The sequence below is a fragment of the Tenrec ecaudatus genome, chromosome 10, assembly GCF_050624435.1.
Source record: "Tenrec ecaudatus isolate mTenEca1 chromosome 10, mTenEca1.hap1, whole genome shotgun sequence".
Taxonomy (NCBI): Eukaryota; Metazoa; Chordata; class Mammalia; order Afrosoricida; family Tenrecidae; genus Tenrec; species Tenrec ecaudatus.
In genome coordinates this window covers 47797127-47815165 of record NC_134539.1, presented here as the reverse complement: position 1 = coordinate 47815165, position 18039 = coordinate 47797127, and the positions used below count along the sequence as shown (strand labels likewise).

At 45.1% G+C, this 18039-nt stretch overlaps 1 protein-coding gene across 2 annotated transcripts in view; it reads left to right on the top strand.

Annotated features, from left to right (window-relative positions):
• Positions 1-1372: 1372 nt before the first annotated feature.
• Positions 1373-18039, top strand: part of SVEP1 (sushi, von Willebrand factor type A, EGF and pentraxin domain containing 1) — a 203651-nt gene continuing 186984 nt past the window's right edge. Inside the window, exon 1 of one of the 2 annotated variants that reach the window (XM_075560297.1) lies at positions 1373-2203. In XM_075560297.1, coding sequence (XP_075416412.1) covers positions 1673-2203 — 531 coding nt within the window. In that variant the 5' untranslated portion in view covers positions 1373-1672. The remainder of the gene's footprint in view (positions 2204-18039) is intronic. The other variant, XM_075560298.1, reaches the window with a different exon arrangement.

The window sequence follows — 18039 nt, the reverse complement described above, 5'->3', positions numbered from 1 at the left end:
GTGAGATGTGGTCCTTCTGTGCACGTCCCTGTCCCCTTTGGGGTTCTGCATTGACAAAACCATTCCAAGAGAGAAACTGGGGTGTCAAAGTAGCTAGATGCCAGCTTCCATTCAAAGCCAAGGGAAGAGGCAGAGGTGGACTTCCCTGATGAAATAGAACCTGAGCATATGAAAGAAGTCTGCTCTTTGGATCGCATCACTTAGGTCTTCAGGAAAGCATTCCAGACCTTCCCAAGGTCAAATGTCTCTACCCTGAACCCCAAATTCACTACCATGAAACCTTTACCATAGGTCTTCTTAAAGCACTCAGCATGGGAAGCTACAACTACTTCTTTGTATGAATATTTAGGTAGTTGCCACCTCACATGTAACTCTAGAGGGCCCTCCTGGTGTGGTGGTTAAGCTCTCTGCAGGGAAATGGAGGTCACTCCTCCGCCAGAGAAACATGGCCTTCGGTTTTTGTAAAGACTACAACCTTGACATCCTATGGGCAGTTCTGCTCTCCACTCTGGGGTCACTTGGACTTGGCGTCTACTCTATGGTACACAACCACAAGCTCCTTGAGAACAAGCGCCTTTTTTCCTCATCTTCCTGGTGCCTAGCATACATCATATCACATAGTGGATGTTAAAACATATCAGCTGGTATGTTGTTGAATGAAGACAAGAATGAACAAATGGATGAATAGAATATGAATGATTCCCCAATGACCCGTTGGCTCATTGACTCATTCCTCAGTTTAGGAAGATGTAACCCCTATATGATGTGAAGAATCCACGCTCACACCCACTGAACAGAAATCTCCAAGAGTCAAATAAACATCTGTTAGGTGAAGACGTTGGGGGCACTGGTAGTGTAGTGGTGATGATATGAGTTGAGCTGTGGTCCGTATAGTCGGCAGTTCGGAAACCAGCGCCAAGGGAGAAAGCCTGGCTTTCTGCTCCAGTAAGCAGTTAGTCCTGGAGCCCACCGGGGTCGCCAGGAGTCGGCAGGGACTGGATGGCAGTGAGGTGGGTTTTTTGGAGGAGGTAAAAAGGAGGCGCACAAGGTGAGCAAGCCCTTTTGAAAGGATGCCTTCAAGTCCCGGGCCGGTCCCCGTGTGTGTTTTCCTCGACAAAGTGTTTCCAATTACTGTGGCACTCTCGGTATCTGGATCCATCTCCAGTGAATTCCTCTGCAGCTCCTGCCAGACATATGGGATCAATCAGGGCTTCGGCGCTGGTGCGCTTGCTGCGGGAATGTTGACAGCCTGACAGACGCGGGGCTCTGGTGTCATGGAATCTCCGAGTCTTGGGCTGGATCCCAAGGGGAGAAGGAGAGGGGGAGGAGAGAGATAGAGGCAGAGATAGAGGCGAGCGAGGGGAGAGGGAGAGACGGAGAGAGGAGGGCGCCCGGGCGAAGGAGGGAAGCGGGGATTTTTCCTGACTGCCCCCTTTCCTTGCAACATTTTATAGGCTTCAGGGAGGGAGAGGAGCAGGAGGAGGAGGAGGACGAGGGGGGGAAAGCCCAGGGCAAGAGGGGCCGAGGGAGCTGCCGGCGGCGTCCTGCCTGGGTCCCCGGTGTCAGATGCAAGGGCTCTGAGGCTCGTGGCCGCCGCTCCCGTGCACACCCCTCTGCCAGCCGGGCCCCCGAACGGCTCTCCACGGCGGCCGGCCGCTCCGTAGCCAGCGCAATGTGGCCGCGCCTGGCCTTTTGTTACTGGGGTCTGGCGCTCGTGTCTGGCTGGGCCACCTTTCAGCAGATGCCCCCATCGCGCGACTTCAGCTTCCGCCTCTTCCCCGAGGCCGCGCCCGGGGACCCGGGGCAGCCGCCCGCGCCGCCCGCGCGCGCCCAGGACGCGGCCGGGAGCCGAGTGGAGCGGCTGGGCCAGGCGTTCCGGCGGCGCGTGCGGCGGCTGCGGGAGCGCAGCGGGCGCCTGGAGCTGGTCTTCCTGGTGGACGAGTCGTCCAGCGTGGGCCAAGCCAACTTCCTCAGCGAGCTCAAGTTCGTCCGCAAGCTGCTCTCCGACTTCCCCGTGGTGCCCACGGCCACGCGCGTGGCCATCGTGACCTTCTCGTCCAAGAACAACGTGGTGTCGCGCGTCGATTACATCTCCTCCAGCCGCGCGCAGCAGCACAAGTGCGCGCTGCTCAGCCGCGGGATCCCGGCCATCGCCTACCGGGGCGGCGGCACCTACACCAAAGGCGCCTTCCAGCAAGCCGCGGTAAGCCCCCGCCGACCTGGCCCAGGCGCCCAGGGCCCGTCCTTCTCCGGGTTCCAAGCCGAGGGTCCCCATTCACAAAGTGGGATCACACGACGCGTCTATTGTTGTGGGACTTCACGGAGATAACCGGTTTCAAAAGCTTAAATGCCAGGCACCCGTGAGAAGGGGATCCTTGCACCGTTACCCACAATCATTGGGCCAGGGGAGATTGCCCAATGAGTACCATAAGCGCAGACTTGCTTGTGCCAGCTTACTAATTTCTGCAGCGAACAATTTCACCCATGTGTGAATTGTTCACTACCAATCAGTAAGTAAGCACAAGTAAATTCCTGCGTGCCTTGCTTACGGGGTATTCTGCCCCTGTCAGGGATTGTACATTTGAAAGGGGTTTTGCTTCTGCAGGAAGGTGGAGAAAGAGAAACCAGACATACCTAGGAAGTAAACCTTTGATAGAGAGTGTGTGTAGCAGGGGGAGCGGGTTGGGGGAAGGGGGGGGGGAGTGAAATTATTCACTACAGATGGCACAAAAAAGGTATGCACCAGGCTCACCTGGCTTATTGGAGACACCGACACCGGAACACATGGTTTCCAAGCTGGGACAGGTGAGTTTTATATGAAGTCTTTCTAAAGGTAGGACACAAAGTGACGGAATAGTTCCCTGATTCATTTTTACATGATTTACGTTCTCCATAGAAGGAGCCACGCACTTCATATTATTACTGAGTTCTTTATAAGCGTTGTTTTTCGTTTGTTTGTTTGTTTGTTTGCTTCTGGGAGCCAGTAAATGTTTGTGGAATGAATGAGGCAAGAATCAGAAGGAAAAGGAAAGAAGTAGCTCTCTCTCTAAACTGTATCACCCTCAAAAAGCTCTGCCTACATGTTACTGAGTGTCCATCCTGTGCACATCTCAAAGTACTCTCAGCCAAAGGAGTATCTGGCGGTGTTACAATACATTCCTGTGTATTATGTCACGTGACTCATTACTGGCTACATAGAACATTGCACACATTCCATTGCATGCAGGTACCATAATTAAAGATCACCTTTTGTTGGGCTCTTGGGCTCTTTACTAACTGACTAATATTTGTGAAATTATGTGAGAAGAGTGGCGTACAATTACACTAGAAAGGGATGGATGGGGGCTAACTGGTTACTTCCATAGGAAGAATTTCTGTTAAATTTTCTGCATTAAAGGATATGAACATGTATAGATTTCTGGATGCATTAATTTCCAACTCTTTTAGAGGCTTGGATGAACTTACGTCCCCATTAGCAGAGTATCAGAGCAGTACATGTGCCACATCCTCACCAAGATGATATACTATCCGTTTGCATTCTTTGCTAATTCAGTAGATGAAAACCAGTCGCTGTTGAATTAGTTCCAACTGATGGTGACCTCGCGTGCGTCACAATAGGACTGTGCTCTGCAGGGTTCCCAGGGGCCAGTTTCTCAGGAGTAAATTGTCGGGCCTTTTTTTCTGAATAGACTCAAACGCTCCACCTTTCAGGTAGTAGTTTAGCACACTAACCATTTGTACTGCCCAGAGTAGTGGATCACATGTTGAGCTGTAAACCACAAGGTCATTAGTTCAAACCCACCAGCAGCTTCGAGGAAGAAGGATAAGACTTTGTGCTCCTAAAAAGGTTTCTAGCCTTGGAAAGCCATGGGAGCCGTTTACTCTGTCCTACAATGTCACCGCGAGTCAGCATGGATTTGATGGCAGTGAGTTTAGAATGTTTGTATGACCTAAGGACAGATGAAGAGAAGGAACTGTTAAACCATTTCCATTTTTGAACATTTCAAAGAGGGTATATTTTCCCTTCAGAGCTACTGGGCATTTATGTTGTCATGGGATGAGTTCTTGTTATTTTGCCTAGTGTGGTGCATTTTTTTCCTTAATGATTTGCAGGAGCTCTTTACGTAGCAAGGAGAGTCGCTCCTCTTTGCATATGCTGCCAGTGGGTTTTGGTTCACTGCTTTTAACCTGAATGAAACCAACTAAAGAATTTCATCTATGTAAAAATTCTATATCTATCCTTCCTAAAGTTGTGTTGTTTTAGAAATTTAAGTCCTGCTTGTATTCTTCAAATTTAGACCTAAATTCAGTATCATTACTGTCCTTGACATCTTGTAGAAAATCTTTACTCCTTTTATTGTGAATTGAGTGAAGGTTTACAGAGCAGATCAATTTTCCATTCAATAATGCATACACATTTTGTTTTGTGTCCTAGATTGAGATCCCCACAATATACCACCACTCATCCCAGTTCATCCCCGTGTTTCCTGTTTCCAGTTCTCCTTTTACACCCCACCCCCAACAATGTTGTGGAACTTTCCCTCGGTTAAATGCAGTCACTTCTTTTCATTTCAAGTGGTTGATGATTCTACAGTGTGCATAAGCTCCCTAGTGTTATTAATCCCCTTGTAGAAGTGTTTATGGTTTGGCTGGAAATTGAGCAATAAGCACAAGTTCATTTCCAGACCTAAAAAGTGACTAAGAGTCATAGTCCTGGGTGTTCTACAACCTCTGTCTGACCAGTTAGCCTGGTCTTATTTGCATTTTTTAAGAGTTAGATTCTAAACAATGATTTTGATGTATAGAAGTGTTACTGATGTTTTGAAGATGCCTTTGGGACTGGATTCTAATGGAAGAATTTTGGAATCTCTTTTGTTCAATGTTCTCCCTTTAAAAAATATATGTACTGGTAGCAAGTGTTTATTATTTAAAATAAAATGAAAAAGTCCCCTCTAACTACACTATAACATTCGGGTGCATATCCTTCTTGGCTTTTGTAGTTGTCTAGGTAACTGATATGTTTTCATACATGTATATAGAATGCATAAATCATGTTTGCCAAAAGACAGGATTATATTATGGATTATCTTATATTGCTTCACTTTCTATTCCACCTTAGACATACAATTTTGAAATATGGAATACCCCTTACCAACATGAAATTTGCTTGGATCGTTCAACATGTGATTAGCCGATCAAAAAGAATAATCATCTTACATCACTGTTTCTCTATTTGGTGCTGACCGTGTCTGACTTGTGGGGGGCAAATGGTCCCTAATAGTCACTAACCCATATGCCACGTGACATAGTGGTGACGCATAGGGCTGGTTATTGCAAGGTCAGCAGTTCAGAACGACCACCGACTCCACAGAAGAAAGAGGAGACTTTCTGCTCCTGTAAGGAGAGGTTCTAGTCTATTCTATAGGTTGATCTGAGTCAGTGACATTGAGTCAATCAAGTCTCCATCAAGTCAAAGCTGACTTAGAGAAACCCTGGAGGACAGGATAGCTACCCCTGTGAGTTTCCGAGACTGTAAATCTTTACAGGAATAGAAAACCCTGTCTTTCTCCAGTGGAGCAGCTGGTGGTTTCAAACTGCTGATCTTGAAGTCAGCAGCCCCATGAGTAACCACTACGTCACCAGGGCTCCTTTTTTGACTTAACCTGTCCTGAAGAACAAGGTGCAGCTAACCCTGTGTCCGCATCGCTTAGAATCTCCAGGGGTGGGAAATCCCGCAAGTGGCATTTTGGATCAAAGAGTATGCCTAGCTTTAAGGTTGTTGAACTATGTGCCAAGCTGCTCTGCAGAAAACTGGCACCAAATTGTACGTCCATATGCAGAGCCTGGGTCCCTGCAGCTTGGGCAACAAGGGTGCCATTTAAACGTTTCCTCCCAATTTGACATGTAGAAAACACAGTCCCATTTTAAATCGCATTTTGTTTCTAATACAGCTGAATATTTCCCCCTTCTTTTATTGGCATTACAAAGTGCTTCTTTTTTCGAGTATTCCATAAAGTATTGCAGAATTAATATTCATCTTGCATTTGAAGTGGTTCTCTTTCTTATTGATTTGCAAATGTTCTTTAAACCTTCATGATTTCATCCGTCAGCTTCCAAGCATGCAGCAATTTACTTTTTTCCCTCATGCGTTACTTGCCACTCAATTCTCTTATGGTGAGAGGGTCTGTGGCATTTTTTTCAATGGATGGAATCTGTTTTTCTTACCACTTTTGGTTTCCCCCACTTGCTTAGGAAGTTATGAAGCCTTTTGTGTTTAAGAGATTAAATAACTAAGAGAGAGAGATTAAATAACTCATTAAGACTGCTATCAGTTTGGGGACTAGCTGCACCTGGCTTCCGTTTTGCCAATCCAGTTCTCTACTGGGTCTGGCCTTCCCTCCCAAATACTCCGGAGATCCCCAGGGCTGCCCTTTTTCCTGATGCCACAACCCATGGCATCCACCCTGCCAGGGAAGAACCCTGCTGCCTTGGGGAAGCCTTGCACTATGCCAGCTCCCCTGTTTGGTTTGGCCTGGCTTGCCCAGGGCCTCTGGGTCCTGTTGATCGGAAACAGTGGATTAGGTAATGAGCCCAGTATGCACTGTTCTCCTCGAGACCCGTTCCCGTCTCCAGCTTTCTCCTTCCAAACACTACATCCTGTCTTGGAAAGTGCAATTGCCAACAAGGTTCCCAATGTCGGTTTCTTCAGCCTGGATCCCTTTGTAGTCCAACAAGCAGAGGTTCTCAAAAGGCTGCGTTCCCTGAAATTCCCATTGAATTTATTTTTCTTTCCTCAGTTTGGCTGGTTCCAGGGAAGTGCAGGAAAAGGTAGCTGGATCCGCCCCTGTCTAACCTGGAAACTGTCTTCTTGCAACTCTTCCGGTCTCTGAGGAGATTATTAGGCATAATTAAAATATGATCTTTAGGGGTAGCCAGGAGGTGACCAAGATAGAAATGGCATTAGCGGGGGCTAGAATGTGAATGTTTGCCTAGAGATCAGACAAGGATGTTTCATCACAGAATTTATTTGAAAATGGCAAGCTGTGTAGTTTAGATTTTGATAGGAAACATACATATTTATCAGGGAAATGAGATGGTTGATCACGTTTCCCCTTCGTACACACACAGAATGATCTTGTTTCAAGGATTCTGAGCTGTCACTTATGTGAAACTGAAAATCAAAGGGGGATTTTGAGGTGTTTCAAAACTCTCTGGATACATTAGCGTTTCAAACCCATTACAGTGAGAATCGAGTGTCTATATGACTATAAATCCCAAAGCAGAACACATTGCCAGGAAGTCAATTCCATTTCCTGGTGGCCCCAAAAGTTTCAGAGAACTGCCTACCGTAGGGTTTCCAATGACTGCAATCTTACAGACGTAGGTTGACAGATCTTTCTCTTCTGGCACTGTTGGGTGGATTTGAGTCCACAGCCTCTTGAGCCACCCAAGAACCTTGGCCTACACAATTGTCAAAAACAAAAAAAATTCACTGCCATTGAGTCGATGCTGACTCATAGAGAACCCCTGTGGTTTTCTGGGAGGGCAACTCTTTGTGAGAGTAGAAAGACCAGTCTTTCTCCCACAGAGCTGCTGGTGGTTTTGAACTGACGACAATGCAGATTGCAGCCCAACACTTTACCCACGGCACCACCAGGGCTCCTTACACAACTGTACAGGAACACAAACCCTGGCAGGCAGATACGTAAACACATGATTAAACACACACACACACACACACACACACACATACCCCTTACATGCAAGCATCCCTACCTCATATTTCAGGTTGCTTACTCCTCTTACATAAATCTTGAAATATAGACTACCCCTTACCAACATGAAATGTGCTGTTGTTACCTTTCAGCGTGTGTGCTTGGCTAAACAAAAAGGGTAATCATATTACATCATTGGTTTACTCTTTCGGGAATTGTGCCACTTGGGAGGAGTATCTGTGCAGTGGCCCCTGTTCTACATGTCATTTGAATGGACAGCTTTGCCGTGTAGACACTTTGTCTGCAGACACCACTCTCCAGGTCCTGCTTTGCAGGGCACGACCGCTCACAGTGACCGTACCCCTGGAGGTTTCCTCCCTCTCCTCTCACGCACTGCCCTCTGGGTGATGCCCACTTCTTGTGACCCCAAAGGACAGAGTAGAAGGGCCCCTCTGAGTTCTGATGCTGTAACTCTTTATGGAAGTAGAAACCCTGGTCTTTCTCCTGAGGAGGAGCAGGTGGTTTCAAACCACTGACCTTGCAGTTAGCAGCTCCACAGGTGTGAATAATTGCCCTTCCTAAATGACACACTATGGATTGACCTCCACAATGAAGCTAAAATGCTCTAGCTCTTAAGCACTTTCTTTCAAAATAAAAACCCGAGTTCCTCATTTCTACCTCGCTTTGGTTAAGTATTTGTTAAACAAACATACTACGAAGCTGCTTTGGGGAAAAAGAGAAAATCTGCTTTCCTCATTTGTTGTAGAGTTCCAGAAATAGGATCCTCTGTTGGAAAATGGGTTGTCTCACCAAAATCCAAGGTTTAGCTGGTTAGAAGACTGGGAATAGATAGGTGGATGAGTTCCCTAGCTAATTTAAGAAAGAGGCCTCTGATAGGAAATACGGGAAAGAAGTAGAAGAAAGACATTTATAGAAGTATAAATATAGGCATGTATATATGTAAATATATTAATATATAATGATAAGGATATAGGTCTATGTACATATCTTTATATGTTAAGTATCAAGGTAGCAGATGGACATTGGGCCTCTAACTCAAGTCCTCATCAATGCAAGAGCACTTTGTAACAACTTGGCATTCTGTGTTGCTCACCTTCTGGACCACAATCGCTGAAGACAAACGTGTGCTAAAGCAAATGTGGTCAAGAAAGCTGATGGTGCCCGGCTATTAGAAGATATAGCGTCTGGGGCCCTAGAAGCTTGAAGTTAAACAAATGGCCATCTACCAGGGAACCAACAAAGCCTACATGGAAGAAGCACACCAGCCTGTGTGATCACGAAGTGTTGATGGGACCAGGTATCAGGCACCAGAAGACCCAAAACAAACACTCATATTGATGCAAAGAGGGGTGGTCAGAGTGGAGACCCAAAGCCCATCTGTAGACAATTGGACATCCCTTCACAGAGAGGTCACAAGGAGGGGATGCACCATCCAGGGTATAGCACTGATGAAACACACAACATTCCTCTAGTTCTTTAATGCTTCCTCTCGCCCACTATCATGACCCCAGTAAATCGGTTCTCAACCTGTGGGTCACAACCTCTTTGGGGGTTGAATTACCCTTTCACAGGGGTGGCCTGATTTAAAACAGTAGCAAAATTACAGTTATGAAGTAGCAATGAAAACAATGTTATGGTTGGGGGGTCACCACAACATGAGGAACTGTATTAAAGGGTTGCAGCATTAGGAAGGTTGAGGACCACTAGTTCTACCTTACAAATCTGGCTAGACCGGAACATGTACACTGGACAGATAAGAGCTCTGCACACAGAGAATCCAGGATAAGTAACCCCGCCCCAGGAACAACAATGGGAGTAGTGATATCATGAAGGTAGGGGAAAGGTGGGGGGAGAAAAAGGGTACTAATCACAATGATTGACATTGTCCAAGGGGAACAAACAATGGAAATGTGGGTAAAGAGAGACAGAAGATGGTGTAAGATATGGAAATAATAATAACTTATAATTTTTCAAGGGTTCATGAGGGTGGGAGCAGGAAGGAGGGAAGAGAAAAGAGAAGAGCAAGGACTGAAGTAGAAAGAAAATGTTTTTGAAATAATGATGGCAAAATATGTACAAATGTGCTTGATACAATTGATGTATGGATTGTTATAAGAGCTGTAAGAGCCCCTAATAAAATGATATATAAAAAAATAAAAGAGAAATAGGAAAAAAGAAGAAGAAGAAAGAAAGAAGCCTCATCGGTGATGTGTCTACATGGTGTATCTACATTTGTTTCCTTCCAGTCATTTTCTCTCTCAAACTCTTCTTGAGATATCAGAGTTTACTTTTCCTAATAAGGCCCAAAGATGTAGGAGCTGTCAATCAGTTCAAGCCGGGTGGCTAAAACTAGGACTATTTTCTTTTCCTTTTATGCAGTAGTCTGATAGAACCTTTGCAGGTTTTACTTCGGTCTTTCTGATCCTTCGCGTGCTGAAGGACCATGGGAAGTTTGAGTTCTCCTTTGGCATAAGGTCAGGGGTCAGGGTTGACAGCCTGCAGTGCATGTGTTTGCGCTAGTGCCTCCCTAAGCTCTCTTTTGATACTGAAAGGGTGATCTTCTAGAATCTGAAAGAGGTTCTCTGCTCTGTGATCTTTGACTAGCTGTTTAATTTCACTTCCTAAACCTGTGAAGTGTTCTCATGTGGCCTTTTAGTCTCCTATCAGAATCCCTTTTGTAACCCATCAGAACCTCAGCAGTCTAAATGGGATGGATGGATGAATAGTTTGCGAATCAATCTTCCATGCATAAAATAGATCTCGTGTATTTCTCAGATTAAAAATGGTAATAAAATTCTTAATTTGAAAAAGAGAACAGATTTGAAAGAGTCTTGGAAATTCTAGTGAGCAATTCTACTCAGTTGTTTTTTTCAAATTTCTTTTAAACATAGGACTTGTATCTGCCTTGGTTAATTCATTTGGCCTCAGCCTGCAAACTCTGTGGTTCACAATAAGAATGTACCCTCCTGCTGCTGTCAATGACATTCCTCACGAATGGCTGCCAATATTATGTTGGGTTGAAACGCATCTTGATGGTGCTGGGCCCAAGACAGAATGTTCTAGTTCAAGGAGTGCTGGTGGCCTTGTGGTTACAAGTTGGACTGCTAACCATAAGGTCAGCAGTCAAAAATCACCAGTTGCTCTGAGGGAGAAAGATGAGGTTTTCTGCTCCTGAAAAGACTTACAGTCTTGGAAATCCACAAGGGCAGGTCTACTCTGCCCTGTTCAGTCGCTCTGAGTTGGAACTAGCTGGATGGCAGTGAGTTTTCCGAGTCTTACTTCATTGTGATTGTCAAACAGTAGGAAAGTTTCCTCTCAAGGTCCTACTCATATAAATGCGCTCAAAGGGAAATTTCTCTTAACAGTGGTGACATAATAGTTTATTGTGCCAACCTGGCCGATAAACACACATGGGGTTCATTGACAGGCAGAGGGATAAATGGCTCAGTGAGTCTTGCCTTTCGAGTTCTCAGAGGTTGCTTGCTTTCTGATGGTCAGATCAGGGTGCAGCTGCCTTGGCCAGTTCCCTGCTTCAGCTGGCAAGGCTCATTTCCTGCAGGACATCCCTGAGGAGAAGCCGCATGGACCTACCCCGATGCAGCCCTGGATGCTGGAACAGTCATGTGGAGACCCTGCCAGTGCTGAGATGCTTACACATTCACTGATTCAGCTTTCCTCCTGCAGTCTACATCATTGTGTCTGTTTTGTCAGATGGAGGAGGACTTTGTGGATTGGTGTCGGACATATGGATTAATGTTGGACTTGTGGGCTTGGGCATCACTGGGTTGGGATGTTTTCTTGATGTGCATTTAACCTTTATATAAAACTCTCTCTGTTATACATGAGTTTCCTTGGATTTGTTTCTCTAAGATACCCAGACTAACACATGTGGTCATGAAGAAGAATTAGTAAATGTATTTATTCTTGAGTAGATATTCCTTTAACTTGTAAAGTGCTTTGTAATTCACATGATACTTTCATAGTATTTATTTTTGCCAGCTTTACAGAAAAGATTAATATAGTAGCTAATGTACTTAGCTCCTAACCAAAGGTTGTAGATTTGAATCCATTCAGAGGTACCTGGCAGAAAGATCTGACACTCCACAAACTCAACAACTGAGAACCCTGGGAGGCAGTTCTACGCTGACACATACTAAGAGTCTGAACTAAAGCCGCTTATTTTTAATAGAAGGTAGGTTGCTAAGCAACCAATCATAAAGCTAACCAAGTACCAAAACAAGAGCCAAATCTATCTGAATCACTTATTTGATGCTGAAAGGATATTTTCCTGGGATCTGAAAGACGTTCTGTTTGTGATCCTTGACTTTTAACTGTTTAATTGGACTTTCTAAACTTTTCAACCATTCTCATATTGCCAGAAAGTCAAATAAATTTGTGATTTGTATCTGTTCTCCCTCCAACACACACACCACTACCCACTCACCCTGCCTGCTTTTAACCTCTGCGCAGAGTTGGGTTGAAATCCAGAGAGAAGTGAGACATTCCCTTCTCAGGGCTGCAAAAGCATTGCATATCTTGGGCTATATTCAGCCCCTGAGTTCATTTTCATTGGCCCTCAATCTATTTTTAAAATTTGAGCAGGCATTTCAAAATCTGGAGGAAGATTTTTCTTTGCTCTCTTTCTTTCTTTTGAATCTTTGGTTCTTTTCTGCTTACTCTTCAAAAATTAAAATCTGTAGCAGTCCCATGTGTGAACTCCTCTGTTCACTCATCTGAATCCTCACCTGCAACTTGCTGCAATTTCACTTTGTGATCCTGGATTAAGGAACTTTGGGAACACAGCAGGTTAGTTACTGCACTTCTAACTGCCACACTGTCAGTTCAAACCCACTAGCTGCTCCATGGGAGAAAAAGGAGGCTGTCTGCCCCTGGAAAGGTTTAATCTAAATCCTTATGGAGCCGTTTTCCTCTGTCCTAGAGGATCACTGTGAGGTAGAATCAGTCCAATAGCAGTTAATTTGACTTGGCTTTTTGGTCCTGGGTTGCTGTCGCCTGGCCTAACATTGATTGGTCACTGACAGAGCCTACAATGGTGTAGCCCCTTTGGGATTGACTTCTGAGCTTCTTTTTGTTATTCAGTGAACTTGTTAAGAAGATGTTTGACTGCATGCAACAGAAAAGTCTAAAGCATGATAAGCACTTATTTCTCTCTCAAATGTATTAATTCTTGAGTAGACATCCAATATGGCCGGGTTGAGTTGTCTGGAATCCAGTCCTTTCTTTTGCTCTCTGCACATCCTGTCAGGCCGCCTCACGGTCTAGGATGGCTGGACGAACTGCTACCATCAGGGGTTCATTCTGGACTTCAGGAAGCAGGCGGAGGCAATGACAGTCATGCTCTCTTTTAAGAGAATTTGTTGGGAGCCACATGGTGCTTCCACACAGATTTCCTTGTCTTGGGGGGATAGCTGGAGCTCCTTCCCACTCTGAGTTCATGGCCATCACTGAGGAGATCGAGATTTATGGGGCTTCAAGCAGTCTTGGACGTACCCCTATGTGAGAAAGAGCGTATGTCTAACCAGGGAAAGGACAAGAAAGCCCGCTGCGACTTTTCTTCCTCTCGCAGCCCAGCTCAAGTGAGCAGAATCACATCGTACCGCACTGCAAAACCAAACCAAACAAATACTTTATTTCTTGTGCGAGAGTCTGCTACTTTCAGTAAAACCTCCCCAAGCCCCTGACTAAGCCATTGGCAGTTGGGCTGCTGGCACGTTTTTATCCGTTTCCCAGAAGGCAGAAACTGCTAACTAAGATGGCATTCCCTCATCAAATCACAGATGGGGACCGAGAGTGACAGGGGAAAGGATGCCCCGGCTACGCCTCATAACCTGAAAGTCACACGGTGCTATGAACGGAGTGTGCATGAACTCACGTTTCAGAGGAAACCATGCATCTCCTTCAGCTTTGCTAGAGAAAGCTTTCAGGTTAAAAGACATTTACATTAAAAAGGAATTTCCTGTTACGTGTTGACTCTGCTTTTCCCATAGATTTTTTTTTTTTTAAGACTGTTCTCCAGATCTCCCTAAGCTCTATGAGGAATGGATTTTTGGCATAGCATCTGCTTACACACAGTAACCTGCCTTGCTTTGGAGGCCAGGTCTAGACAGGGAAAAATGCTCTGTTCATGATTGATGTTCAAGTGCTCCACGTGGGGGTCAGAAAAGGAAATATCTGAAAAACACAAGTTGACGCATTGTCTTATGAATGATCATAAATGTTTAAAGTACTGTTCTTTTGGCTCTCTAATTTTGTCATGGACTTGTCCAAAAAGTTGCTGTTTTAATTTAGAAAGAGTTAAGGAATAAAGATTTTTCAAAATTGGAACATGTATTTGTTTTTTGCCACAAACACAAACCCAAACCCACTGCCTTTGAGTCAATGCTGACTCATAGTGACCCTCCCCCGCCCCCCCCCACCCCTCCCACCCCCCCCACCCCCCCCACCCCCGGCCCGTGCATTTCTGATACTGTAACTGTTTATGGGGCTGGAAAGCCCCGTCTTCCTCTCCTGGAGCAGCTGGTGGTTTTGAACTGCTGACAGTGAGGATGGCAGCCCAACATGCAACTCCTACTCTACCAGGGCTCCTTTTTGGGCCATAGTTGCAGGAAATATGAAGGCTATAAACTTATGGATAGAGTCTCATGATTACATTTGTTGAAATAATGGCAGCTGGCTTTTGTTTCATCTGAGTAGATGTAATTTGAAATTAAGGAAAAAGTTCCCGCATGATGACATAGAGAAGTATTTTAAGAGAAGTTCTCAGGAAAACTGTGTTACACAAATAAGTCATTCATTAGTGAAGTTAGTCATCACAAGCTGAGAAACGCTGCTGACTGTGAGTTACTGATAGATCATAATACATCATTTGAAATACCTACTTGAGTTTGATGCACTATTTTCTTCATTCTCGCTGAAACACTAATAATAATCTCAAAGGTTTAATGCCATCTTGAAGTACCTGGTTACAGGGTATCTTGTTAGTGCCTGCAAAATCTATTTGTTTAATTTCAAGATAATATTTGAGATGTATAGTGTACATGACTAAAGGGGGTACCTTTTAATTTTTTCAGTTATGAAAAAATCTGTTTCCACCAATAAACTCATGTGTACCTGCATTTATTCTTACTTACCTTAGCAAGTAAGAACCCCTTCCCTTGGCCAGACTATGCTTCCACCAAGTCTTACCCCCTTTTCTCACATCCTAAGATCCATTCGCTCTCTTCTCATGCCACCAATCGTCCGCATACTTTAGAAATTGGCAGCATATATCCACAGCAGTGTAGGAAATTGCCATTTTACCACAGCAAGCAAACATACGTGAATCTTGAACTGCATAATTACAAATGAAGGAGTATCATATTAGAAAAGAATCCGAGATGCACACAAAACTCTCTAAAGGAATTTTCACCCGAGCATTTCTCAAACTGAAAAAAAGTGAGCAAAACAATAGGGCTGTAATTTGGGAAAGCTCAGTAAATTACACCCTTCTTCACCTCCTCTGGGTCCTAAATGCACCAAGATATCATGTAGTGGAGAAGGCACTCCTGACCCTCCTGGTCATGGAGACCATGACTTCATGTGCAGCTCCCTAATCCTGAGTCTCTAGCTGAGACAGACTGACCTCCCCATGGACCGGCAGTGCCGGTCAGCTGAAAGCCATCCAGTTGGAGCTGACCTCTGTGAAACTTAGACCAGCTCCGCTGGGGCAGAGAGAAAGGGGGAGAGGAGATGCAGAGGAAAAGTGAGAAATGGTCGAGTGGGCAGGACAACAGGATAATTCTGGTGGCTGACACTGCAAGCTAGAGGAAGCAACCGCAGAGGGACAGCTCAAGGGGAGTTTAATAAAACGATGACCTATCCACATGGAAGCGTGTTATCCATAAAATAACTTGTTTCATATTTTTATGATAGAGAAATGTATGTAACAGGACATTGATTATTTCAACCATGTTTATTTGTATAATTTAGTGTCAGGAGCTATGTTTACCAGTCTGTTTAGTAACTTAGTAATTGTCCAAATATCAAGTGAGAAATACATCAGTATACAGAGCTGTGTGTGCCATGGATATACGAAATTATGTATAAGTCTAACTTCTTCAAGGGCATCTATTTTTTTTAAACTGGGGTGAAAACAGTAAAAATGTAATTGTAGCTATCTGCAGGTAATATGCTTAAAGATTATGCACTTCTTCTGCATTTCAGGATGAGTTAAAACGTACATGTAATTACTCTCTAGGAAGTGCCATGTCACTGTCCTTCAGGGCAGGGGCACACATACCATTGGGGTATCTGAGGGCTTCGCCTGAGATAGTCAATCTCAAGTGTCAGAACATCCTTTAAAATCTCAGTTTCTTGTCTAAATATTCCTGAGAACTTTGCATTCTACCCCAGAGTATATAGCCTGCTTAATAAACACAAACAAACCCAACCCTGTTTTAGCTCATTAACATATGGTGGAAGTGAAGCAATTCCGGTGTTTTCTTTTTTGTCAACTGGCAAGTGCTAGCCAATTCCTGTTTGCGGGGCGTTGGGCAGCACAGGACTCCCCTGGGTACCTCATCCTTCACTCCAGCTGGTCCTCTCCTAGCTCCTACCAGCACACTGGGTTTTGAGGATCCAGACTGACATAGAACTTTGCATACAGGCGACTGCAGTCTCCACTGCCTGTCAGCAGCATGTAAAGTCGTCCCTGTGAAGAAGGGCCCGGACAGGACAAGGACACTGGCTGGAGGGAGTGCAGGCTACAGGTGGTGGAAGCAATTTCCTCCTCCTTCCCCTGGCTGGGAGGTCACACAGCTCGCCTGTGGCTTGTCACCCATGGTAGGGGGCGTGGTTGTACTGCTTTGTCGGTCTCTTTTGCTCTCCGTGGTCATTTGCATTCAGGGAAGGCAGAGATTTTCTAATAATACTCTTGCTTCTATCATATGTAAATGAAATAGTTGCTTCAGAGAACCCATTTTCCAAGAATGAACTCACCTCTAGCTCGCCAGCGCCGTGTCTGTTGGCACTTTGTGCTGGCTGGCTGGCTGCAGTTGATGATGGAGAGAGTGCATGCACGTGTGAGTGTGTTCTTCTGCACTGCGTGCTGGTATATAGACATCGCGTTTTGACTTACACCAATTCAGTCACAACTACAGGGTACGTTGCCTTCAGTCCTATCTTATGGCGCTTACCTTTCCCGATGATGCTAAAATTGATTTAGAAAGACATGAGGCCATTTTTATTTGCTTATTTGTGTTGTGCAGAGTGTTATTTGTAGGCAAGATTTTCTTTTTAGTCACATTTTCCTTCAAAATGGGCATACTCAGTTTGAACGTTATTCTAAAGGGAATGATTTCAGGCAGTTAATGTTTGGGGATTTTCTAGCAATGTCGAGTCTGTTCGTTTGGTTGGTTTTCATCTGCTGCTGCATCGATCGCAGCCTCGGCCTCATGTGGTGTAGAGAGCACGACTGCTCCTGATATGGCCTCTGGGCTGTCATGTTGCCTCCTTTTAATTTTGGAAATGTATGTTTCCTAGTGATTATCCAGTTTTCCTGGTCTTGGAGCATCACTATTTATATTCATGAAAACCCAGGCCGTCGCTGTCAGGATGCTCAACCCAAGCCCGATGTTACAACTCTCAGGGTTCGATCCCCTCATACACCACTTGTCCTTTGCCGGCTCCTGTCAAGGCAGGGGACAGAGGGGGCGGCTCTGACTAGAACGGTGTGGAGAGAATTTGGTTCTCAGGAAGCCAAACAGGCGACTCCTGATGGGTTAGAAAGAAGCGCTATATAATGGCATGGCGGCTTCAGGCTGGGAAAAGCCGATGGAGAATAATCTTAGCAATGTTTTTAGAGAGTGCTGGTGAGGACATTTCCAGGAAAAATGGGCTCGACCCCAAACAGGTCGAACCTGGCATTTCGGGAGGCAGTGTTTCACAGTAGTGACAAATGTGGATTCAGGAGTTAATTTGCCAGAATGCAAAGTCCTTACAATCCAGCCCAAATGTTATCAACCTAGATTGTGGTGCTGTTTTTCAAAAGTCAGTGCCTGCTTGTCACCACCAGACCTTGATTAGATGAAACTGAAAAGTCAGTAGGTTTGTCTTGGGTGCTTCCCTTTGCCCCCTCTCCACCCCCACGCCATCTCGGGATTTCTTGCTGTTGTGTGGAGAACTCGCTACCCCATCAGGGCCATCGCAGGCTGTCCTACCAGGCAATTCCTTCTAACCCAATATAAACTATTCTCTCACACCCACTACCCACCACCCATAGCCAGCAAGTGAAGTCCTATTCAAA